The sequence below is a fragment of the Corythoichthys intestinalis genome, chromosome 10, assembly GCF_030265065.1.
Source record: "Corythoichthys intestinalis isolate RoL2023-P3 chromosome 10, ASM3026506v1, whole genome shotgun sequence".
In the NCBI taxonomy this organism is placed as follows: Eukaryota; Metazoa; Chordata; class Actinopteri; order Syngnathiformes; family Syngnathidae; genus Corythoichthys; species Corythoichthys intestinalis.
Genome location: NC_080404.1, coordinates 6289410 through 6316069, shown reverse-complemented (window position 1 = coordinate 6316069; position 26660 = coordinate 6289410). Strand labels below are relative to the sequence as shown.

Genomic DNA, 26660 nt, shown 5'->3' with positions numbered 1-26660 from the left:
GAGGATTGCTAACCATAAATGATAAAAATTAGCATATTACAACTGAAGACAGTGCTGATGTTCAATAAGTACACAACCTTGGGTAAAAACGCTAATAAAGTGTCACTTTTTTAAAATTTCCATAGCAACGCAAGAGGTGCTGTGTGACCTCATCAAGTTTTGGGTTGGTTGGGAGCAGCTGACGGAAAAGCTTTATGTTGAGGTTGTAACTTCAACCTATCCAGTCGCTCAAACGTGCTTCTTCAAATTGAAGCTCCCAAGCCACTTTGACACTTACACCATGTTCCATCATGATTTGATGATGGCCCTTCATTCTATTAGCTCTGGCTTTGGGCCACCAAAAGCAAAACATATTAGCTACAGTGGTATGAAAAAGTATCTGAACCTTTTGGAATTTCTCACATTTCTGCATTAAATCACCATCAAATGTTATCTGATCTTTGTCAAAATTAAACAGATGAAAAAACTAAAACCACCCAACCATTCAGTTTTTTTTTTTTTTTTTTTAATATATATTTTAATGAGGATAGTATGCAAACACTGACAGAAGGGGGAAAAACTAGTAAGTGAACCATCACATTTAATATTTTGTGCCCCCCCCCCCCCTTTCCTTTGGCATAAATAACTTCAACCAGACATTTCCTGTCGCTGCAGATCAGTCTGGCACATCGATCAGGACTAATCTTGGCCCATTCTTCTCTACAAAACAGCTGTAGTTCAGTCATATTCCTAGGATGTCTGGCATGAATCGCTGTCTTTAGGTCATGCAACCACAGCTCAATAGGGTTCAAGTCTGGACTTTTACTTGGCCACTCCAGAACGTGTATTTTGTTCTTCTGAAACCATTCTGAAGTTGTTTTACTTACAGTATGTGTTTTGGATCAATGTTTTGTTGCAGCACCCATCCTCTTTTTAGCTTCAACTGTCTGACAGACGGCCTCAGGTTTTCCTGCAAAACTTTTGATATCATTCTTTCATTAATTATTGCAAGTTGTCCAGTTAGCAAAACAGCCCCAAATCGTGATGCTCCCTCCACCATGCTTCATGATGGGGATGAGGTGTTGATGTTGGTGAGCTGTTCCATTTTTCCTCCACACAATAACGTTGTGTGTTACTCCCAAACAATTTAACTTTGGTTTCATCAGTCCACAAAATATTTTGCCAAAACGTCTGTGGAGTGTCCAAGTGCCTTTTTGAGAACATTAAACGAGCAACAATGTTTTTTTTTTTTTTAGGACAGCAGTGGCTTCATCCATGGAGTCCTCACATGAACACCATTCTTGGCCATAGTTTTACATATATTTGACATGTGCACAGAGATATTGGACTGTGCCAGTAATTTCTTTAAGTCTTTAGCAGACACTCTAGGGTTCTTTTTTTTTTACCTCTCTGAGTATTCTGCGCTGAACTCTTGGCATCATCTTTGGTGGACGGCCACTCCTTTGAGAGATAAGCAAGTGGCAAACACTCTCCATTTGTAGACAACTTCTCTGAATGTCGATTAACATCCAGACTTTTAGAGATGGTTCTGTATCCTTTCCCAGCTTTATCAAATCAACAACCCTTGAACGCAGGTCTTCAGACAGCTCTTTTGACCGAGCCATGATCCACATCAGACAATGCTTCTCATCAAGACAATTCTTACGAGGTGTGTGCTTTATAATGAGCATGGCAGCTTTAAACCAGTCATCGGCAGGGGTGAAAGTGTCTACAATTTCTTGCCGGAACTCCACGACGTGAAGGTTTTTTTGGGGGGTCAAACCTCCTACAACTACTGAAATACAAAGAAAACTGTTTTGGCACAGTTATTTCTACAACCTACAACACATACAAAAACGGATTTTCATTCAAAATTGTATTTTTTCAATGATTTGCAAAATAAAGTTAACAAAAACAGTAATAATTTCCTCACATACTAAATGCCAAATCTCAATTTTAACTACTTAAGAACATAGGATGTATATTAAAATTTAACTTAATGTATATTTACTTTTGCTTTCTTTTTTTGTTTTTAATAATAAAGATATAAGTGACATTTATTCAGAAAAATAAGTACAAATGACTTATATTATGCAGAGTGAAATGGAATATATTTTGAAGATCGGGCAGACTTTCTTAAATAATAAGGAAATGAATAAGTAGCCTAACATAAATGAACAAATATAAGTCCAAAGTGCATATTGACAGCTAAGATGTTCTGAACCTCTCCATCAGAGCAAATAAAACTAAATATGATAAATAAGCCTCCTCAACTCTTTCGTTGCTCTTAAAGATTTGATCCATTTTATGTTGCGTTGCTCTTTTTTTGTCGCATCAATTCAACAATTTTTTTTGTTCCAGAAAACATGCACATTTGAACCAATCAGAGCTAACTATCTCTGTTGACCACATGTCAGTATGTCAGCCAATTGAACAGATAAATGAGTCCAGGCATTTTGCTTTGCTGCGTGCATTCGCACATTGACGTGACTCGTCGTCAGACTCAAATAACTGCAGCAGCTGGGGAAACCTCCATGCCGTCCGTAGAATAAAATAAATAATAAATACTGGTGGAAAAGGATTACGCTACAAAAGCACTTTATTATGCTTGTTGTTTACACTTTTGTATTTAAATCTGTTGTTAGTAGGTAGATTGTTTTCTTTTTGGAAATGAAATGCATGTGTGGCAGCTTAGCATTTTTTTTTCACATAACGTTTTGACAGTTGCAATCATATTTTTGGAATCAAAGCAGAGTGTACCGGAACAGCATTCAGACCCTGAATCTTATACCGGAACTGCGTTCCTGCCCTGCATCGTTCCTGACCGTTCTGGCCCACTTTCACCCCTGCTCATCGGTGATTGGGCACACACCTGACGAAAAATGTTTGGTAAAAATTGGTTTCAATTGCTTTTTAGGCAGAGGGTTCACTTACTTATTTTTCCCCCTTTCTGTCATTGTTTGCATGCTATCCTCATTAAAATATGAAAACCTATGTTTGGGTGGTTGTAGTTCAAGCAGACACTGCATTTTCATCTGTGTGATTTTGACAAAGATCAGATCACATTTGATGGTGATTTTATGCAGAATTGTGAGGCATTCCAAAAGGTTCAGATACTTTTTCATAGCACTGTATATTCTACAGTAGATTATTATCAAAAGATCAATGACAGTTTGTCCTTGTGTAACAAGCACACGCAGGTCCTTTGGCTTGGTAGTCAGCGCATCCGCTTACTGTGTGGACGCGTCGTGCAGCGCGGATATGATTCCTTACCTGGACGAGGGACACGGATTGTGTCGCACAGCGCGGTTCAATACAAATACCGGTTACATTTGTACATGTTTCGAAAATAAAGCAGTTTTGTGAAACTCGTTTGTTCAATATTTGTTTGATGATTTTTTGGAAGAATTCTTTAACTTTAGTACAAGTAAAAAACGTATTTGAAAATACTCCAGTAAAGTACATTGTAACTGCTTACTGTTAGATTTGATGTTATGTTTATGTACACCACACGCAGGAAATCGATGTAGCTTTTGTGGAGGTTGGTAGCTGCTCCCCCAGTTGCTGTGATAGCAACCCTCTTAATTCAGGGGCAAACAATAGGATGGGAGAGGCAGGAACGCATCATAGAACATAGAATAAAATAAATACACTACATGGGGGCCACGTGGCCTAGGACAAAAGAAAGGATGACCACACAGAAGTTTTCCTTTCTGGTCATTAACTATAATAAGGAAAGCATAAATGTTAACTGTATGCACAAAAATTCCAACATGATGTTTATTATTATAAAAAAAAAAAATTTGAACAATGTTTTTTCTCAGGAAAAACATATCTATATGAACTGTTTTTATACTGTGCAATAACCCATTACATAGCCACATTAAGCTAAATCCAAAAACAAAAAAATCGGTAGTGAAAGGGTTAAAGACGCCACGTGATTGCATAGGCCAGCGTGATCATAGAACCGGCACCTCTCAACACATAACATTCTAAATAGAATTAGTCACAAAGGACAGCCTTTGCAGAGTCCAACCCTCAGTGGAAATAAATCCAATGTACTGTTGGCAGTGCGGACCAAACTCTACAAAAACTGAACTGCAGGTATCAGTGGGTCAGCTTAAAAAAAGAAAAAAAAACTTTATCGCCTTGCCTCAAGCACATTTTCAACATATTGGACAGTGCTGCGATATATGTCCACTCCAAAACAATTGGAATGTTGCAATGGATCAATATTGTCCTGTAGTTCCATCATTTCGGGGTGTAAGAGGGGACATTCCAGAGCAGGAACATTGACGCCAGAATGATTCTCAGTCATGTAGCCACTCTCCTCCCATTCAATCTCTGGAATGGAGGAGTCCTGAAGATGGAGTGCGTGTACAATGAATACAATCCTTCATTCATGTTTAATGTTTTTGGTTTTTTACTATTCAAAATGATTTACCTGGGGACCAGGATCTGCAATTGGACTAGAAACCTGCCCCGCCTGCCACAACTGATTTGGCGTCATGTTTTGCTCTGTTCTGACGGGGTGGTTGTCCCATGCCTCACTGAAGACATCCAGACTGGCCTGGATGCGTGGCAAGAAAACATAGTGGCAGCAGAACAGGTGCACGATGTTACTGGTGTCGAGCAGATGTAGGTCCTCAAGAGAGTGGAGGACGTTGTCATACATCCCAGTTACACTCATGAAAACATCTTGCCACAGCCGTTCGATCCTATATTTAGAAGGGATGACTGTTAGATGATTTTATTCATGCATGTGTATTGATGAATTTACAGTGTATCACAAAAGTAAGTACACCCCTGGCATTTCTGCAGATATTTAAGTATATCTTTTCATGGGACAACACTGACAAAAGGACACTTTGACACAATGAAAAGTAGTCTGTGTGCAGCTTATATAATAGAATTCATTTATTTTCCCTCAAAATAACTCAAAATATAACCATTAATATCTAAACCTCTGGCAACAAAAATGAGTACACCCCTTAGAAACTACATCCCTAAATGTCCAAATTGAGTACTGCTGGTCATTTTCCCTCCAAAATGTCATGTGAGGAGGAAGCCTCTTCTGAAGACGGTACACGAGAAAGCCCGCAAACAGTTTGCTGAAGACATGTCAGCAAAGCACATGGATTACTGGAACCATGTCCTATGGTCTGATGAGACGAAGATTAATTTGTTTGGTCTCAAGCATGTGTGGCAGCGACCAAGTGAGGAGTACAAAGAGTGGTGGCCACACAAAATATTGACAGTTGACATGTTGTACGTATGTTAATATTGACAATTTTCACTAAGGGGTGTACTCACTTTTTTTTGCCAGGGGTTTAGATATTAATGGTTATATTTTGAGTTATTTTGAGGGCAAAATAAATTAACTCCATTATATAAGCTACACACAGGCTACTTTTCATTGTGTGAAAGTGTCATTTTGTCAGTGTTGTCCCATGAAAAGATATACTTAAATATCTGCAGAAATGCCAGGGGTGTACTCACTTTTGTGATACACTGTAAGAGTTATTAAAACAGCAATGTCTAAATAGTAATCACAGAGCAGAAAAATTATGCTCTTAATCCAAGAAAGGGAGAGAAACATGCAGAGGAGAGAAAATGGGTGGGGGGGGGGGGGGGGGAGCAGGAGTAGAGAAACTAAAAATGAAGCGACAAAAAGGAAAGGAGCAGGAGCGGAAACTTTTATTGCTGGTGTTCATTATGTTTAATGATATCAATAACTGTGGTAAGAGGCCGGACTCAAAATATTTTCTCAATTAAAATTTATTAAACCTATGTAATGTATGTTAACAATTAATATGTTGAAAACTTCCCCCCAAAAATTCCAAAAGTTTAACTCACCGTTGATTGTGTACCCTTTTTCCTGCAATGAAGCCATTGGTGTTTGTGCCCCGAGCTGTGAACATGAACTCTGCAACCCCAACATTTTCTCCTCCATGATCTCCTCTCACGCTAAAAATAAAAAATTAACGGCTTTGTTATGCAGTCATAGCTTGATTTGAGACTACTCAATGTGTCACACCTTAACACTGATATAATATTGTGACTTTAAAAGTTAATAACGTACATTTAACGTCTCACAATCTCAGGTGTACATTTAATTTAAAAAAAAAAAAAAAAAAGTCCAAACATGAATTAAAAATTGAGAGATAATTTAAAGAAACATTTGGAAAAAGTCAAATTCATTAGTTTATCAGGCCTAAAAGTTTAAAATTGAAAATAGGAGGTAAAATACAAAATAATTGGTTGAAAGAAAAAAGGTTTTAAAAAAATGGAACTATGAATGTTAAAGCTCAAAACATTATGGAAAGAGTCAAAATTCTGAGTTGAAATGCTCCAAGTATGGAGAAAAAAAAACAAAAAAACTAATTGAGTCCAAATAGTGAGATGCTAAACTGGAAATGTTTTAAAACACGTTAGTCAAAATTCCCATGTTCTTGACTTGTTGTCTAAATATTTATATTCCTTACTCTAATTTTATCACAATAAACATCGCGCGTTGTATTATGTCAAATACTGGGATCATGGCAAACGTTTCAATAAGGAGGTGGCTTGCACATTTTGTGGCTGACAATGCTCCTTGTCCACCAAGAAGGCCACTCGGCCGACGACCGGTGGCTTGTCTCACACACCCCTCAGTCCTCTTCGCGTGCGCGCCGGGAGAGCACAATACTTGGCTTATGCTCGTGCAGTTCTCCATATTGTCCAGACTTCCAGTCCCCTCTGTCCTCTTCCTGTGCCTGGTAATAAACCACTGTCCTCTGATTGGGCTCAGGCAGGTACGTGCTCCTCCGACGTCGGTCGGTCATTCTCCAGCTGCTTCCCCACTGCCTGGGGGGTTGCCGATCGGAGAAGACAATCGACAACCCCGCCACCGTGTGATATGTTCCGGGGTAGTTTTGTGTCATTTTTCGCTTCGAAAATTAAGAATACTTGGAGACGACGCTCGGGTCAGGTTAGCATGTCGGCTAGCTATCACGCCTCCTGGTTTGTTTACGCTCTCCAAAGCCGGGGCACGGAAATGACAAAAGCCGGACTAACTCTAGTGGCATAAAATACCGTTCGGGAGGTGCCAGAAGTCAACAGTTTTGACCATTATGCAGTAATTTTGCCCTGTTGTACAGAATAAATGCATTTTTAATATTTCATATTCCATTTAGCACAAGACTTATTTGTCATGACCATAACATTTATTTAGCAATTGGGGAAAAATTCTTAGATAAAAAGAATATCCTGTATAAATATTGGAATAAAGAGATTGAAACAATGACATTTTGCTGCTCTCTTTGTCGCATTTTCCTCGTTCTGAATAATTCCCCTTCAATACGCTGAATTCTAAATCAGCTGAAATTGTGACCCTGTCAACGTCATCCTCCGGGGACGCTAGAGCGTTATTATGACAGGCGTGGCTAAACAGCAGATTAAAAGACTAATTCCTCATCATCTGCGCTTTGCCAAGTTGTATATAGTCGCATCGTCTCAAAATATGATTCTAATTCACATAATGCTATTTAAGATTTTTTTATGCTGTCACAGGCACTTTAAATTCTATGTAGTTCTTTCACTGGCTACAAAGAATCCATAGAAAAGAACCAGTGAAAGTTCCAAAAAAACAATTTGTAGAATGCGACAAGTGGATCTCGCGGTTCATTTGGAGGGGTAAAAGACTAAGAGTAAAGTTCAAGACTCTGCAGCTGCCAAAGGAGAAGGGCGGATTGTCATTGCCAAATCTGCAAGAATATTTCTTTGCAGCACAAATCAGACCTTTGGTTTATTGGTGCAAGGAAGGTTACTCTGCAAAATGGAAAGATATTGAATTAGGAAAAACAAATATTGAGATGCGGAATTTAATAGCACACAAGAAACGGATTAAAATTCTGCATAACCAACTGGGGGAGATAACTAAGAATACAATGGATATATGGAAAACTGGTGGAAAGGTACAATCTGGAAAGGGAAACAAAAATTCTGAGTTGGTTCGCATTTGATGAAACTTTTACACCAGGATTAAATGATAAAGGGTTTAGGAGGTGGGCAAAAAGAGGCATAACGGCAATAACTAAAGTGGTGGAAGGAGGCAAGCTGCAGAGTTTTGAAAGACTGAAGCAGTGATTTGGATTGGAAGAGGAGGACAATTATAGATATATACAATTGAAAGACTACTATGACAAAGAGGTCAAGGGTGTAACTGAAAATGAGATTATCAAGGTATTCAAGAAAGTTTATGATGGGAAAAAATGCAAAGTTATTTCTGAACTCTATAAAGCACTCATGTCATGTCAGACGCACACATCTCTGTACATTAAAGAAAAATGGGAGAAAGAACTCAAAGCACAAATAACCGAGGGAGAATGGTCAAAGATGTGTGAGACACAGAGCACATCCACTAGCTCCAAGGTTTGGAGAGAATTTAATTGGAAAAATATCGTACGGTTTTTTCTAAGTCCTCTGCAAAAGAAAGAAATTATATTCACTCAACAACCATGCTGGAGAGCATGTGGCTATAAGGACGTGGGACACTTGCATATATTCTTCTTTTATATTCTTGCCAGAATATAAAAGAATATTGGAATATAATTAGGAAAGATTTGTGGAAAATAATAGGATATGCTATTCCGAAAACATTCAAGGTGCTTTATTTGGGAAACTTAACTCGGGAAATGATTCAAAAGGAGGATGAGTACCTTGTTAAGGCGTTGCTGACGGCAAGTAAAAAAGCAATCACAAGACTGTGGTGTAAAGTGGATCAGCCAACTGAGGAGCAGTGGATGTGCACGGTGGAAGAGCTATGTGAAATGGAAAGAATTACATTTAGATTAAGACTACAAGAAAGTCAATTTGAAGAGAAATGGAAGAAATGGAGAGACTTTAGAAAATAAAAGAGGGCACCAATTTCAAACGATAAACAAGAACTTTGATGTGGACTGGATTATTTAGGAGAGATTGGAGGCTGGGCCACGATACTGTAGACTAGTGTTATTTTTATTTATTTATTTTTTTAATTATTTAGTTAACTTATATATGCATGTTTTTCTTTCTGATTTGTTGGTGTATCTTGCCTTGGTTTGTTGTTTGTCATTTCGATACACTGGGTGTAAGTGTGATTGGTTTTGTAAAAGGGAATAAAAAACAAGTGGGGAAAAAAAATAAATTCTATGTAGTTCAAGCATCACAAACACATCGTTTCGACATTAGTTAACAAATGTTTTAGCTTTCACCTCATTCCATTACTGTTAAATTATACACATTTTTCAGAAATCTTTCTCAGCCAAAATATTTCTTTTCAACTCTATCACAGAATATACAAGGAAATATATTATTACATGTAAAGTGTACATTATAAAAATATGTACCAGAGAGGAAACCCGTGCTCGTTCACAGCTTCAGTGAAAAAGGCCAAGTGAGTGTCAGACCGATTATTGTCTGCTATCTTCAGGTACATGATCTGCACATACAAGCAGACAAAGAAAGCTTTAGTACTTTGATGAATCCGCTCATTGAATTCATAATGATTGACAGGTCAGACTCCATCTTCACTGCGCAACGCTTTTAAGTTGGGGGGTCGACCTACAGTCCGCTTCAGTTATTCGCAGTCGGTTGCAGAGTCAACACATGCACTCATCCAACGCCTAATTTAGGGGTGAAAAAGTACAAAAGCTGTACCCCATACAAACAGGAAAGATTGTCCCAGGAGTGATTTGTTCAAGGATTCAAAGAAATTTTTATATTTTTCGTTCCATGTGTGCATTTTGAAACGTTGTGAAAAAAATAAATAAACGGGAGAAATTAACTGCTAAGGACGAGCATCATTCTTCAACGTATTTTTCAAACTGCCCGTTTTTTTGTTTTTGTTTTTTGCTTTTAACTCATTCACTCCCAGCCATTTTCACCAGAGCAAGGCCCTTCCCTCCCGGCCGTTTTACTAGATTTTGACTGATTTTGCAAGGCCCACACCACAGAAAATTCGGTTCTATTGCTATATAAACATGGAACCCACCAAAAGAAAGATTAGACTCTCTTCTTTCAGCAGAAAAAAAGTTAGTTCATATCTTTTTCCATTCTTTAGAAATCAACATTAGAAAATAGCTTAGTTTGAGCAATTTTCCAATTTCTGATGAAAAAAGAGAAATTGAGCTTTTTGTGAAAGCATACATTTCAAACTTTGACTTATACACAGCTATTTTTTGCTTTAGTTACATCCCAAACATCTGAATAATGTTTTCCTTTTATAAAATAGGATAAACAACAAGACAAATAGAGCTTTTGATCGCAAAGAAACAATTTATTTACACATAACTCACCAATGACCTTCTGATGACCTCTGCCTCCGATTCCACTTCCCTCCTTATCCTTCTCGACCCCTCTGCTGCATTTGATACTGTTGATCATCACATCCTCCTTCACAGCCTCCAACACAATATAGGTATCTCTGGCACTGCTCTTCAGTGGTTTAACTCATACCTCACGGGAAGGACCGAGTTTGTAGCCCTGGAGGATGCTAAATCCTGCCCTAACACTGTTATCTGCAGAGTCCCCCAGGGCTCTGTGCTCGGACCCTCTTCACTATTTACATGCTACCCCTCCTGCAGGCAGCAGGCATGGAATACAATTCCATTGCTATGCTGACGACACACAACTATATTTCAAGGTCACTCTGTCCTCCACCCCCTCCTCCTCGGTTTCTCAACTTGACTCCTGCCTGGAGGAGATAAAGGCTTGGATGAGTGAAAACTTCTTGCAGCTGAACAGCTCCAAAACAGAAGCTATGGATGCTAGGGGTGGCGTGGCTCAGTGGTAGAGTAGTTGTCCCCCAACCCAGAGGTTGTGGATTCGATTCTCTGCCATAATGAACTTTCCTAAGTATCCTTGAGCAAGATACTGAACCCCACATTGCTCCTGGTGCTGCGTCACCAGTAGGTAGATGGCGATGTAGTGTAAAGCGCTTTGAGCGCCTTGAAAGGTGGAAAAGTGCTATATAAGTATAACACCATTCACATTCGTACTCCTCACCATCTCCGTTTCGCCACCATTTCCTCAGTCTCCTTTTTCGGCCACAAATTTTCCCTCTCCCCTTCTGTGACTAATTTGGAAGTCAGGTTTGACCCCCATCTTAGCTTTGACAATCACATCAATTACATTTGCAAAACCTTCTTTCATCTCCGCAATATTGCCAAACTCCGGCCATCTCTCTCCCGTCCTGCTGCAGAGAGACTCGACCATGCCTTTATCTCCTCCAGGTTGGACTATTGTAACGCACTCCCCATCGGGATCTCTGGCAGGAGCCTACAAAGGCTTCAGTATGTCCAAAACAGCGCTGCCAGGGTCCTGATGAGGGTGCGTAAACATGAACACATCACCCCCATCCTTCACACCCTACACTGGCTCCCTGTTCACCTCCGTATTGAATTCAAACTCCTCCTTCACACCCATCACTGTGTACACGGTGTAGCCCCCACCTACCTCACTGAACTCCTCACATCACATACTTCAGCCAGAACCCGGTCAGGCCAACAGCACCTTCTACTCCCTCCCAGGACTCGGCTCAAGACTATGGGCGACAGCTGCTGCTTCCCGTCTGTAGAACGCCCTCCCAGACCACCTTAGAGCCCCCCAGACGGTGGATGCATTTAAAAAAGGACTAAAAACTCACCTTTTTAAAAAAGCTTATTCTAGCTAATTTTATTTGACTGTCTTATTTGTATCTGATTGGTATCTGATTTTATCTGTGCTTCTGTTTGTTTTTGCTTTTACTCTTTTATTCTTAGTTTTTAATTTTTTTGTTAATGTGCACTTTGAGATTTATTTTTCAAATGTAAAGTGCGTTATAAATAAAATGTATTATTTTGATTATAACTAAACATTGAACTGTTAAACTATTTGCGCACATAACAACGGGGAAGGCTCTGGGCTGGTCCTGTGGCTAATCTGATGAGTCCGGATCAAGATCGGTCTCACTTTTTTCATCATCTTCATCGTTGGTTTCAACCTCGGGCTAAGGAGTAACGCAACGTGAGCTCCGCAAAACGCGTGTGGAACCTGACCCTGTTGTGGACGTCACCGTCTGTCTCATCAAGATAGATTTTTTTTTAATCCTTCTTTGACGATGGTTTAGTTTTCTTTTCAAAACCATCCTCTAGTGTCGTTTGCCTTTTTTTCCCGATCGTTCTCCACATTTTTCTCTAATTCTCAAGCGTCTTCAAAAGATCCCTCCAACTTCCGTTTCCTCCATTTTCCTTCACTTACTTTCTTTGTCCACGGTGATTTCTTACCAAATGCGCTACTGACCTCCAGTGGCCAGTTTTATTGCTTTAAAATTGGTTTTAAGCTTTGTGCATTATATTTTCGATAGATCGGAACCTATACATACATGCCTCTTGTAAAAAAAAAAAAAAAAAAAACGCAAAAGATGTATAAATATGTTTTTGGGACACTGAAGCAATTAAAAATAGAACGTTTTGGGGATCAAATGAGTTAACCAAGAATCAAGACTCTTTTACGTCTATATGGCGGACGCTAATTTCCGTACTGACTACCCTCATAGTTCGCTATATTTACGTAAAATAAATGCTAACTGCACGTTTTTTTTGTGTGTTTTTTTTTGCTTTTAACCATGAATCAAGACAGTTTTACATCCATATGTATTAAGAATTCAGGGCATTTAAGCATTTATTCACAAGAATTTTCAACGGAAAAAGCTCTTTGCTAACATATGGCAGCTGCTAACTTCCTTACAGAATAGCCTCATAATTCACAGTATTTCTGTGAAATAAACGCTACCTCCACCGTTTTTTTTTTTGCTTTTAACCAAGAATATCGAGACTGTTTTACATCCATATGTATTAAGAATTCAGGGACTTAAGCATTTATTCACAAGAATTTTCAACGGAAAAAGCTCTTTGTTTACATATTGCAGCTGCTAACTTCCTTACAGACTAGCCTCATAATTCGCAATATTTATGTGAAATAAACGCTACCTGCACCGTTTTTTTTTTTTTTTTTTTTGTTGCTTTTAACCAAGAATATCGAGACTTTTTTACATCCATAAGTATTAAGAATTCAGGGATTTAAGCATTTATTCACAAGAATTTTCAATGGAAAAGGCTCTTTGTTTACATATGACAGCCACTGATTTCCTCACTGAATAGCTCATAGTTCACTATATTTACGTAAAATAAATGCTACCTGCACGTTTTTTTTTACTTTTAACCAAGAATCGAGACTGTTTTACATCCATATCTATAAAGAATTCGGGGATTTAAGCATTTATTCACAAGAACTTTCACCAGAAAATCTGTGTTTACATCAGGCGGCCGCTAGTTACATTTACTAAAAGACTAGCATTGTACTTCGACATATTTACGTAAAATAAATGCTAACTGCACTTTTTTTTTTTTTTTTTTTGCTTTAACCAAGAATTGAGACCGTTTTACATCCAAATATATAAAGAATTCGGGGATTTAAGCATTTATTCACAAGAATTTTCAACGGAAAAAGCTCTTTGTCAGTGATTCCACTCGGTCAACTTTGACGGCCTCGCCAACTATGCAGGCCCCCCTATTTATCGGCGCCCCGTCAATACATTAGGAAGTCTATGATCTGCTGTTCTGCATGCCTATAATAATGCAATTTGAAATGGCAGGCACAACAATAAGCATTGACAGTTAGTTCTGTAAATGTAAAGATTCACATCAGATTTAAATGAATTAAAGATCAGTTCTGGGGGATGTGTTATGTGGTTGGTTACAGCCAGATAAAAGAAGCAAAATGTACATTATGTTGCTGTACTTACAAGCCATATTTGGTGTCTTTTATACAGACTGAGGAACAGTTTCTTTGCTAAAGCCATCTCCACCCTTAACAGCCATATGTAACACCACATTTCCCAATATCCAATATTCATTTACATGCAATATACTATGTGCAATACTTACTAAGTGCAATATTCAATGCCTCACTGTCAACGTCTGCAACTTAACTTCTATTCACCATATTCTATGTGCAATACTATTTACGTCGAATATGATTCTGCAATATTCACTGCCTTCACTGTCAACTGCTGCTACTTCACTTCAATATTTGCACTGCCTGAACATAGGACTACTTCAAACATATTTTATATTTATTTATATTTTATACTTCAATCTTGCAAGCTACTTCGAGATTTTGACTTGTGCAATATCCAATTCCTTCACTGTCAACTGCTGCTACTTCACTTCAATATTTGTACTGCCTGAACATAGGACTACCTCATATATATTTTATATTTATTTAGATTTTGTACTTTTATTCTTGCAAGCCACTTTCGAGATTTTTCTACTTGTCCTGCACTGTAAAGGGAGATGCTCCACACTTTCATTGTACAACTGTATAATGACAATAAAGGGCTATGCTATTCTATTCTATTCTGTTTGGCAGTCCTACCTTTCTAGAATATCCGTCTATTCCACCAAAGATGACGAGGTTGTATCTAAATCAAAAATAAGAAGAGGGGTATTAAGAAAAACAATAACATTTAAGCATTTGTATTACACAACAATTTCTGAGGGTATGTGAGCAAAACGGATTCTGCAATTTGGTTAAGATATTTGAAATATACTGTAGTTGTGGATGGTGCAATACAATACAAAAAAAAAAAGCATTTACAAAATGGAGAGTTATTTAAAGTCATACAGCCTTACCTGATGAGCTTGTGATTGGTGTCAACGTGAAACAGATACTTCGGGTAAGGGGCTGTGCAAGTTCTCTTCACTTTACATCCAAAGGCAGCCAGCCTAGCGAGCATCCCAAGACTGTCCACCCGGTGCATCGCTGCAATCACTCTTTTCCATTGCACTCGATGTCCTTGTGCTAATAGAGCACCTTTAACAACTCTGCACCCTGCATCTGGCATTGTAGTTTTGATTGCAGATATCAATGAGTCCAGTTCATCATCACTGCAGCTACTGTACGTTTCCATGATGGATAGATTTTTTTCAGCCATTCGCCTAAATAGTGTTGCTCTTGACACACCAAGGAGTCTGGCAATGCAAGCTGATTGCAGCCCAAGTTCTATTAAACGTTCAATGGTATCGAGTGACACATCCAATCGGGGACGCCCACGAGAACCCGTTTTTAACTTCACTGTGACAAATGTATGTTCTCCCTCTCTCTCCCGCAGAATCAGAGAATTTAAATCTGCCAGCGCTGTCAGTATATGCTCTCCCACATCCAAAAAATCACCAAGAGCACTTAAGAGAACAAACTCTTGACTACAAACAAACTGCAACCTTTCGATGTCGAGTGGTTGCCTCTCCAAGATGGAGACAAGTCTGTCATGGAGTCTCTGGAGTATGTCATGCTTAAGGAAATCCTAGGAGGTAGATAAAAATGTATACATAAATCAAACAAAATATTATACACATACAGCCATGGAAAACAATATTAAACCACCACCTCTGTTTCCTCTATTTCTTGTTCATTTGAATGCTTGGTACAACTAAAGGTACATTTGTGTGGAAAAATACAATAACAAAAATATCTCGTAAGTTCTCTATATAACTTGACTAAGATTGTATTATCCTATGGCAGCTTCAGAAACACTTCAAAACAATCGTTCAGCGATCTCATTTGGAATCCAGCTATCTGATAAAAGCTGAGCATCTTTGTAACAAATATATGTGGCGGAAAATACAGACAAGAGTGAAAAAGTAGTTTCTGCTCTTGCACCCTTCTTTAAAATAAACTGCTGTATTTTAAGCCAAAAGAACTGTTGTGTTTGATAGAAAAATACGTCTATACAGTGTGGCAAATAAGTATTTAGTCAACCACCAATTGTGCAAGTTCTCCTACTTGAAAATATTAGAGAGGCCTGTAATTGTCAAAATGGGTAAACCTCAACCATGAGAGACAGAATGTGGAAAAAAAGGAAACAGAAAATCACAGTTTGATTTTTAAAGAATTTATTTGCAAATCATGGTGGAAAATAAGTATTTGGTCACCTACAAACAAGCAAGATTTCTGGCTGTCAAAGAGGTCAAACTTCTTCTAACGAGGTCTAACGAGGTTGAACGAGGCTCTACTCGTTACCTGTATTAATGGCACCTGTTTTAACTCATTATCGGTATAAAAGAGACCTGTCCACAACCCTCAGTCAGTCACACTCCAAACTCCACTATGGCCAAGACCAAAGACCTGTCGAAGGACACCAGAGACAAAATTGTAGACCTGCACCAGGCTGGGACGACTGAATCTGAAATAGGTAAAAACGCTTGGTGTAAAGAAATCAACTGTGGGAGCAATTATTAGAAAATGGAAGACATACAAGACCACTGATAATCTCCCTCAATCTGGGGCTCCACGCAAGATCTCACCCCGTGGCGTCAAAATGATAACAAGAATGGTGAGCAAAAATCCCAGAACCACACAGGGGACTTAGTGAATGACCTACAGAGAGCTGGGACCATAGTAACAAAGGCTACTATCAGTAACACAATGCGCCGCCAGGGACTCAAATCCTGCACTGCCAGACGTGTCCCCTGCTAAAAAAAGTACACGTCCAGGCCCGTCTGCGGTACGCTAGAGAGCATTTGGATGATCCAGTAGAGGACTGGGAGAATGTGTTATGGTCAGATGAAACCAAAATAGAACTTTTGGTAGAAACACAGGTTCTCGTGTTTGGAGGAGAAAGAATACTGAATTGCATCCCAAGAACACCATACCCATTGTGAAGCATGGGGGTGGAAACATCATGCTTTGGGGCTGTTTTTCTTCAAAGGGACCAGGACGACTGATCTGTGTAAAGGAAAGAATGAATGGGGCCATGTATTGAGAGATTTTGAGAGATAATCTCCTTCCATCAGCAAGGGGCATTGAAGATGAGACGTGGCTGGGTCTTTCAGCATGACCATGATCCCAAACACACAGCCAGGGCAACAAAGGAGTGGCTTCGTAAGAAGCATTTCAAGGTCCTAGAGTGGCCTAGCCAGTCTCCAGATCTCAACCCCATAGAAAATCTGTGGAGGGAGTTGAAAGTCCGTGTTGCCAAACAACAGCCCCAAAACATCACTGTTTTAGAGGCGATCTGCGTGGAGGAATGGGCCAGAATACCAGCAACAGTGTGTGGAAAAACTTGTGAAGCGTTACAGAAAACGTTGGGCATCCGTTATTGCCAACAAAGGGTACATAACAAAGTATTGAGATGACCTTTTGGTATTGACCAAATACTTATTTTCCACCATGATTTGCAAATAAATTCTTTAAAAATCAAACAATGTCGATCTTCTGTTTTTTTTCCACATTCTGTCCCTCATGGTTGAGGTTTACCCATGACTTAGGACTGGGCGATATGGCCTTAAGCACGTATCGCGGTAAATTGAGCAGATTTACCTCAATAACGATAAATGACGATAAATTCGCCCAAGCGGACGGTTATAGAATTTGAAAATCTGAATCAATGCATGAAATACAGATTAACCATTTCTTGTTGATTTATTTACCAGCTTTCAATTTAATATGTTTAACAATCGTACATGCAGTCTAAACATTAAGTATACAAAAATTTATTGTAAACAATAAGAATTCAAGTATGAACATTTATAACAGCTTGTATGGCTTGAACAATGTACATTGTCAAAATCAATATGCCTGTGCAAACATGTCATTGTAATACACATGACTTACAGCTTGAACAGTACACTTCAAAAAGACAACTTATTGTTAATGGCTGCTGTGACATATTTATTTAACACAAGTGTTTACTTCAAGGTTTCAGTTTTTTTTTTTCCCAGTGCATTTTTTAATACATGCAATGACACATGAACCCCCACACAGACACACACACATTAAAGCTGCATTGATCTAATGAAACAGAATGAAGCACATACAGAAAAATAGCTTGGGCCATTAAACAGTCATATTAAAATTTTCACTGTTGGGTTGTACTTTATGCTGAATGCTTTACTATCACAACAGCCATCAGAAATCACACACAGACAGAGATACACAATAACGTGACATACTAATTGCTAGATGCAGTCCGTGCCCAATCCACTCATTAAGTTCAGCTGTTTCGCCAAGGTTAGAGCCGCTATCCGACTCCATCACGTTTATTTGTAGCGTTAGCTGCTAGCGTCAGCCACTAGCGTTAGCCTGTGGCTTGGCTACTAGTAGAAAGCATTGAAAGCATCCTCTTTGGAAATCGTGAGAACAAGGGAGGACAGCGGGTGAAAGCCTGTCTGGATGCCGCCAAGAGTCTATTTAATGTCAGGTGAAAGTTTGGCGAACCTCCCTTAAGCCACACTCCATCACGTTTGCTTGTAGCGTTAACCACTAGCGTCAGCCACAGGGCTCTTGTTTGTTTGGCTTCCTGATAACCACGTGACTCCATACGTAAGCACACTTTCTGCTTTCTTAAAGGGGAATGAACATTGCCGAACAACACAGCGTCAAAGCGGGATGAAAAGACTCTATTTTCTTGTTTTATTAAATTACCGAATTTACCGTCATGTTCAAAATTACGTCGGTCATCGTGAAGAATTTCGGTGCCGGTAAATTTTCGGTTCACCGCCCTGCTCTAACCCATGTTGACAATTACAGGCCTCTCTAGTATTTTCAAGTGGGAGAACCTGCACAATTAGTGCTTGACTAAATACTTATTTGCCCCACTGTATGCTGCCATTGCAGATTCATGGCACATTGAGCCCCCGAACTATTTTCAATATGCCCGTTTTACCCCGGAATACCCTGTTTACAGATGTCGCACAACCGCTTTTTAGCTTAGAATCATTAATTGATGTCTAATATTTTGTTAAAAAAAAAAACTGAAAAATCATTCACTCGCTTATTTTCAACTTTTAAACAAATTACATCACAATAAAAAAAAATTGTGTCTGAAAATAAGTCACGGATATCGACCTCATAACTATCACTTAATTGTATTTTTTTTGTTACTGTCACATTTTCCACTATGTGTTAAATGATAAATAATGGATCCAAACAAAGAAAAATTGGGAAAAAAAAGTTTAAAAGGGTAAATATATGAAAAAGAAAATCTCGACCACTCCTCGAAGTCTGCGATTTCTACATCACGACCCTTGTTATATTACCATGTTTCACCCATTAAATCCCCCCAAAATCCGGCTGTGGGCATTCACATCTGTGTCTTGACGCTCGGTGATACATGCTACATGGAGTTTTGGGATCGAAACAAGGTAAGTACGGTACGTGATAATATCTCGTTAAAATCATGGTGTCTTTAATTATGCTCTCTCATGCGCTCCAGTGCTCCCTCCAGTTAAGGATTTGCTGTTTTTTGGGTTTTTTTTTTTTAAATGCCCCCCTGTTCAAATTTTTTCTTCCCGCAGAAAATTGAGATTTTAGGGTTTCCAATTATGTATCACACATGCATATATTACAATTTTGAAAGTTGGCCAAATTGGGGGTTCTCAGAGCGGAACTTCAAGTCACCTGAGTGTTTTCCGCTAAATATATATATGGCGGAAAACACAGGCAAGACTGAAAAAGCAGTTTCTGCTCTTGCACTACTCTGATAAACTGCTGTATTTTAAGCCGAAAGCACTGTTGTGTTTGGGAGAACAATATGTCTATATGCTGCCATAGCAGATTCATGGTGCATTAACCATTTATTGCCAAACGTATCAAATTTGATACACCTAAAATTTCATGATTTTGAGACTAATTCAGAATTTTGACAATTCTTTTTGAAAAAAAAAATGGATGCAAGTCAATACATGCATCTGCAGGTTCCATGAGAAAAACAAACAGGATTTAGCAAGGGTTATAGATATAAGAGCGCTTATTACACATATTCATTTTGACTTTTCTTTTTACAAATTTGAAAAAAAGGTTTCATTAGGACATTATTTTTCAAATTTTGGGATTCTCTGATAATTGCTTCATGTTGCAGGTATTTAAAGGTTAAGCACCCGAACTATTTTTAATTTGTCCGTTTTACCCTGGAAACCCTTGTTTACAGACGTCGCGCAACCGCTTTTGTTTCAACCCAGTCATGAAACGAAGGTAATTATATTTATTATCCGAAATGTTTGTTATTTTTAGCTTAAAATCGTTAATTGATGTCTAATATTTCATTTAAAAAAATTATGCACTCGCATATTTTAAACTTTTAAACAAATTACGTGACAATGAAAAAATGGTGTCTGTAAAAAAGTCACGGATATCAACCTCATAACTATCGATTAATTGTATTTTTTTTTGTTACTGTCGCATTTTCCCCGTTATTTTAGATTATAAATAATCGATCCAAACAAAAAAAATTAAAAACAGACAAAACGTTTAAAAGGGTAAATATATGAAAATGAATCTCGACCACCCCTTGATGTCTGCGCTGTCTGCATCGCGACCCATGTTATATTACTGTGTTTAACCCATAAAATCCCCCAAAATCCTGGCTGTGGCCATTCACAGCTGTGTCTTGACACTCGGTAATACATGCTACATGGAGTTTTTGGATCGAAAAGACTCAGGTATACTGGTCCTTCTAAAAAAATATAGCATATTGTGATAAAGTTCATTATTTTCTATAATGTACTGATAAACATTATACTTTAATATATTTCAGATTCATTACACACAACTGAAGTAGTTCAAGCCTTTTATTGTTTTAATATTGATGATTTTGGCAAAAAAACAAAAAGTCAAGAAAAAACAAAATTCCCCATCTGAAAAAGTCAGCATATCATGAAAAGGTACTCTAAAGAAGCTTATCACCTGATCAGCTGAATCAACGAATTAACTCAAAACCACTTTGAAAGATTCCTGAGGCTTTTAAAAACTCCCGGCCTGGTTCAATGCAGCTAGCTATCAGGAGATTTTGGAGCACTTCATGCTTTCATCTGCTGAAAAGCTTTATGGAGATGAAGATTTCATTTTTCAACACGACCTGGCACCTGCTCACAGTGCCAAAACCACTGGTAAATAGTTTACTGACCATGGCATTACGGTGCTCAATTCGCCTGCCAACTCTCCTGAACTGAACCCCATAGAGAATCTGTGGGATATTGTGAAGTGGAAGTTGAGAGACAAAAGACCCAACACTGTGGATGACCTTAAGCCCGCTATCGAAGCATCCTGGGCCTCCATAACACCTCAGCAGTGCCACAGGCTTGATTGCCTCCATGCCACTACGCATTGAAGCAGTCATTTCTGCAAAAGGATTCCCAACCAACTATTGAGTACATAGCTGATATAATTAATTGAAGGTTTACTTTTATTGTATTAGAAAACACTTTTTTGTATTGGTCGGATGAAATATGCTAATTTTTTGAGATAGGGATTTTTGGTTTTTTGCAAAATCATCAATATTAAAACAATAAAAGGCTTGAACTACTTCAGTTGTGTGTAATGAATAAAAATATATGAAAGTATAATGTTTATTAGTACATTACAGAAAATAATGAACTTTATCACAATATTCTAAGTTTTTGAGAAGGACTAGTAGATGCAATTTGTTTTTGAAGATAATAGATTGTCGCTACAACTTTTTAATCTAAATAAAGATTCATAAGATTCATATTAAGCATTTTATTATTGGCAAAATTATTACTGCTGGTATTACTTCCGTCTCAGCTTCGACTTGGCGTCCGCGAGACGTCCTAAAAATGCCCAGTGCGCTTACGCACGCATGTACACATAAGTTAAAGGGCCGACTACATTTTCATTGCCTTAAAATTATTGTAGATTTATGCAGTGTTGATCCGTTGACCACATTCGTTACGTAGTTCTTCATGTATAAGACCCTTGTTTGACATGACTACGTTTAAGTATTATTTTAAGACAATTAATGGTACCTTATTACTGTATGCATTAAGGGTGTAACGGTACATGTATTTATATTGAACCGTTTCGGTATGTGGTGCTCGGTTCAGAACAGAGGCGTACCAAACGAGTTTCTGATGTAATGTAACCCTTACTTTTCAAGGCTGTGAGTCGATCGGGTTACAGTTTCTTTGTGTAGATTATATTTACTCCGTCTTCTCTCCTATAATGAGGACCAACACGGTAGGACAGTATAACCCAGAAATGTCAACGGCGCGACAACGTGGCCGCCGCGAGAACGCAGTGAAACGCGGGCGTTAAAGTTAATCAGCCAATGCACACCAGTCACAGTACGGCCGCGTGTTAGACACGTCCCAGAAGCGGCTCAACGCAACGCACGCGAAAAGAACGGCAGAGTTTATTATTTGACGCGAGATGCGACTCTCCTGCATCAATACTACTACCGGTAGCTCGGATCGGGCAGACCAGAAGTCACCCGTGTAAAAATATGGTGGATCCGGTCAATTTTCAAACTAATACGCAATCGTAACCCACTTTTTGAGTCCATCAGATTTCTTGAGTGGTAGATCGGGGCACAGTTGACTTGTCTTTGTTGATTTACTGCTGTCTTCTCTGCTATAATAATAACCAACACGGCCCCGTGTTCAATACAAAACCCTCCTACCACAACAAAACAAGTCGGAACTAATATTCACATAGGAACTGAAGTTATACAACATAAAATATACAATATACAGGTAAATGAATACTACATCACATTGGTAAAATATAAATACATAATAAAATCAATAATAGCCCATTTAAATAAAATAAATAGAAATGAGCTAAAACACCTTTAATTAAATAATAATAATCAGGGGTGCACATAAGTGGTCCGCATGCGCGCATGTGTACTGAACGTAGACAAACGCGCTGGCCCTCAACGGCTTCCATACGCTTTTGCGTACCGATGGCTGACCACTGTATTTGCGCTGGACATGAGAAAATCACTTCTCAAAATATCAAAGAGGCAGGCCCCACTGAGTAATTATTTCCGTGTTCCCCCACCCCCGTCAAAAGACAGACAGACGACAGAGACGTCACCGGAGCAACCGAAAAAAAGGACTTTTGCTGAAAAGTGGCTGCAGGAGGTACAATGGCTAGAAGCAAATGATGCTCACACGGAATTGTGGTGCAACATTTGTCGTGAGAATCCCAATGTCGCTAATAAGAGCAGCGCATTTTATGTAGGGTCAAAGAATTTTAGCCATCCAAACTTTGAAAAGCACGAAAAAAACAGAGCATGTTGCAATTAAGCAAACTATCGATGTCAGACAGGACCCCACTCGCCCTATGGACTAGGCATGTGCCGGTATGAGATTTTGACGGTACGATAACCGTGAGCAAAAATACCGCGGTTTCACGGTATCACGGTATTGCAATTATAGCTCCAAAATTTTGAGATGTATGGGTTTAAAAAATAATTAAAAAAAAGAAAAGAAAAAAAAAAACTTTTTTCCATTGAACAGGTTATTTTTTCAGAACATATTTGCAAATTGGAACATGAATATAATGTGAAAATAAATTAATGTGAAAATAAATAAATTAACAAAAAATAACAAATATTTTATATAAAATTAAAATAAATAGAACCTAGACTATACCCACAGCCACAGCTCAAGTTGCTCAATATTAGAGCAATAACAAAATAATTGCTATAAAAAAGTAAAAATACTTCTAAATAAAATCAAAAATATATACTGTATGACTTTTTTTGAGGGGGAGAAGCTGAAGTTTCGCCATTTTCAGCTACTGTGTCAACTTTCTTCTACATGATGTCATGCCTTTGTGTTAAAAAGAACAAAGAATTCATAAGTTAATGAGTCAGTTAAAAATGTATAAGTTAGTTAAAATGTAAATATTGTTGAGGAAAGGTTTAATCTAAAACAAAAAGTGAGGAGTGAGACCTCCTTTCGCAATTAGCGATCTTTGACGCAATCCTTTTCTAAAAAAATTTTTCTCCCCCCCCTTCATTCAAGCATGTTTCTCACTCAGCGGCTGTGAGACATAAAACGTCGACGAAGCTGCTCTCCCAGCTTAGCCTAGGCTAACATTCGTCTTTGTAAGTTTTAGTTAGTTTATATAATGAATTTGAAAGGAAAATGTATGTTTTGTTTTTGGCGACCTTTTTGTCATGGTGCTACTGCTATCCTGTTGAACCTACTCACATGTGGAAAAATACAATTGTATAACGTTTTAAATGTATTCATTTGTATATTTCACCACGATTTGAGAGCTCAATAAATTGAAGAAAAGTACGCATTCTGTTTGGAGGGTTTGTTTTTGGGTTTGCGGGTTGTTTAGCAGAATAGAGTCACTAACACTCATGGCAACAAACGGGAAGGGTGAGCGCTGCCGCACCAAGCCACTTCGGCTGCATTTTGGCACATGAAAAATAGCGAATACCGTACTAAGGTATGACGGAAAATTTTTGTGGTTTTGAAACCGCGACGTTTTCACACCACGGTAAACCGTGAAACCGGTAACCGGCACATGTCGACTATGGACAAGTGGCGGAATAAAGTTATTGAAGAACGGCGCCATGCACTGACAAATGTGTTTTTGCTCGCATTTCACAAAGCTAAACATGCACGTTCAGTGAGCTCTTATGAGGAGGACATCCCACTTTTACAAAGGCTTGGAGTTAATGTGGGAGCCGCATATGAATGCCCTTTATTTTGAATTAGTGCTTTTATGTATATTTTATGGCTGTCAAAATTAACGCGTTAACGAGCGGTAATTAATTTTTTTTTTTAATTAATCCCGTTAAAAATTTGTCGCAATTAACGCACAAATGCCCCCCTCAAACATATTAAAAGGACAGCAAAGTGAAAGGTGTACTTGTTGTGTTTTTCGGAGTTTTGCCACCCTCTGCTGGCGCTTGGGTGCAACTGATTTTACAGGCTTATGCACCCATGTAAGTAATTATTGACATCAACAATGGCGGGCTACTAGTTTATTTTTTGATTGAAAATTTTACAAATTTTATTAAAACGAAAACATGAAGAGGGGTTTCAATATAAAATTTCTATAACTTGTACTATTTATTATCTTTTATTTATTTTCGATAAATTTTTATAAATATATATTTTATTTATTTATATATTTTATGTATTATTTTTATTTATCTTTTAAGAACTACAAGTCTTTCTATCCATGGATCGCTTTCACAGAATGTTAATCATGGTAATGCCATCTTGTTGATTTATTGTTATAATAAAGAAATACAGTACTTATGTACCGTATGTTGAATGTATATATCCATCTCGGTCTTATCTTTCCATTTCAACAATAATTTACAGAAAAATATAGCATATTTTATAGATGGTTTGAATTGTGATTAATTGCGATTAATTATGATTAATTAATTTTTGAGCTGTAATTAACTCGATTAAAAATTTTAATCGTTTGACACCCCTACTTTATTTCTTTACATTTCACTTCAAAGTAATGCCAATTTTGTTGTGCCAGTTGATGTTAATCAAGCGTTAATTGTTTATATAATTAATTAAAGGTAATTGGCTCTAAGTAAAGCTTGTCATAATTTTATCGCATCAGGTGGGTCGGCTCTCAAGCTAAATGAGGACCAAGTCATATCTCCAGGTCCTCCTCTGAGAACCTGGGCAAAAAAAATATGTGCACCCCTGATAATAATACACAGATCATGCTTACACAATTAAATTTATGAATTTTTGTGTGACTTAAGAAAATCCACCAATGACGCTTTTGAAAACCATTCATAAGAAGAAAAAAAATGATTCATTGAGGCATTTCATTTGTAAAATACATTTTAAAATCTTTGTCATTGGGATTTTCTCTTTAGCACAGGACTTTTTTTCCCTTCTGTCTTTCAAAAAGAAAGCTGACCAATACCCGGGGTCTGAAAGGCAAATTGTTGTTGGATTATTATCTTTAAATACCCGCTACTTTTTGAGCAGGAATCTAGCTTTGTATAGGTTAACGTTCCTATTGTTGAAAGCACAAAAGTGTGTAATAAACAACTAGCACATTTATATTTTGCATTTTGTTTTCTTACTGTACCGAAAATGAACCAAACCGTGACCTCAAAACCGAGGTACGTACCGAACCGAGATTTTTGTGTACCGTTACACCCCTAGTATGTATACAAACAAAATAAAACCAAACCGCACGCTAGTACGTTTGTCTAATCTGCCCGGTGTAGGACGTTTCACAGATGAGGGAGATTTTCATTCAAATTGCTAAATACTGAACCGTGCGTGGAAATGGGCGTACGAATAATTCACACCTTCACTTAAATCTTGCGTTATTACGTCTGTTACTCTATAATGGACTTTCATAAAAGACTGAGAAAACAAAATGGTACTTTCACTTACACTCAAACCCTCGGGGATCCCGCTGCTAGACGCCATTTCCGGAGAAGGGTCTGACTGCAGCCGCAGCTACGCTACAAACCACGCCTCATACAAACTATGCCCCTCCAAACCACGCCTGCTCTTGGTATGGTGGCGCGAAGAATTCGTTTACTGTACTGACGGAGATTCTGACGGTATGATAACCTTAAACCAGGGGCACTGCCAGGAATTTTGGGTCCCATGAAAAGGTATCACTTTGGGCTCCACCACCAGTGCCGGAGGACACACACACATTTAGAGTATCAGCTAAGTAATTTCCTGCATTCTGGTGAATCTTTACACACTAATTTGTGCATTTTCTGCATTAAGATGAAAATATATTTATGAAAACATCGTATAGAGCAATAGTGAATGGACTGATATCATCTATAAGAAATGTACTGAAGGCCATCTTTTACAATCAAAACATATTTTTATTAGAAATATTCTCAAAGCAAA

At 38.2% G+C, this 26660-nt stretch overlaps 1 protein-coding gene across 1 annotated transcript; it reads right to left on the bottom strand.

The window, feature by feature from the left end:
- Positions 1–3309: 3309 nt before the first annotated feature.
- Positions 3310–26219, bottom strand: LOC130923447 (uncharacterized). The gene is made up of 7 exons (XM_057849167.1): positions 26184–26219; positions 14673–15343; positions 14416–14461; positions 9348–9439; positions 5836–5946; positions 4424–4697; positions 3310–4339 (listed from the first exon to the last, which is right to left on the bottom strand). The coding sequence occupies exons 1-7, from the start codon at positions 26217–26219 to the stop codon at positions 4121–4123; spliced, it is 1449 nt and encodes a 482-aa protein (XP_057705150.1). The 3' UTR covers positions 3310–4120.
- Between the last annotated feature and the right edge of the window lie 441 nt (positions 26220–26660).

What these genes read in the sequence shown, in the direction of transcription:
- LOC130923447 (XM_057849167.1), bottom strand. Translation starts at nt 26,219, where the DNA reads ATGGCGTCTAGCAGCGGGATCCCCGAGGGTTTGAGT. An exon ending in ACCAATCACAAGCTCATCAG is followed by an intron (nt 14,462 to 14,672) that starts GTAAGGCTGTAT and finishes TTTTTGATTTAG; the next exon opens with ATACAACCTCGTCATCTTTG. An exon ending in AAAAGGGTACACAATCAACG is followed by an intron (nt 4,698 to 5,835) that starts GTGAGTTAAACT and finishes TTCTAAATATAG; the next exon opens with GATCGAACGGCTGTGGCAAG.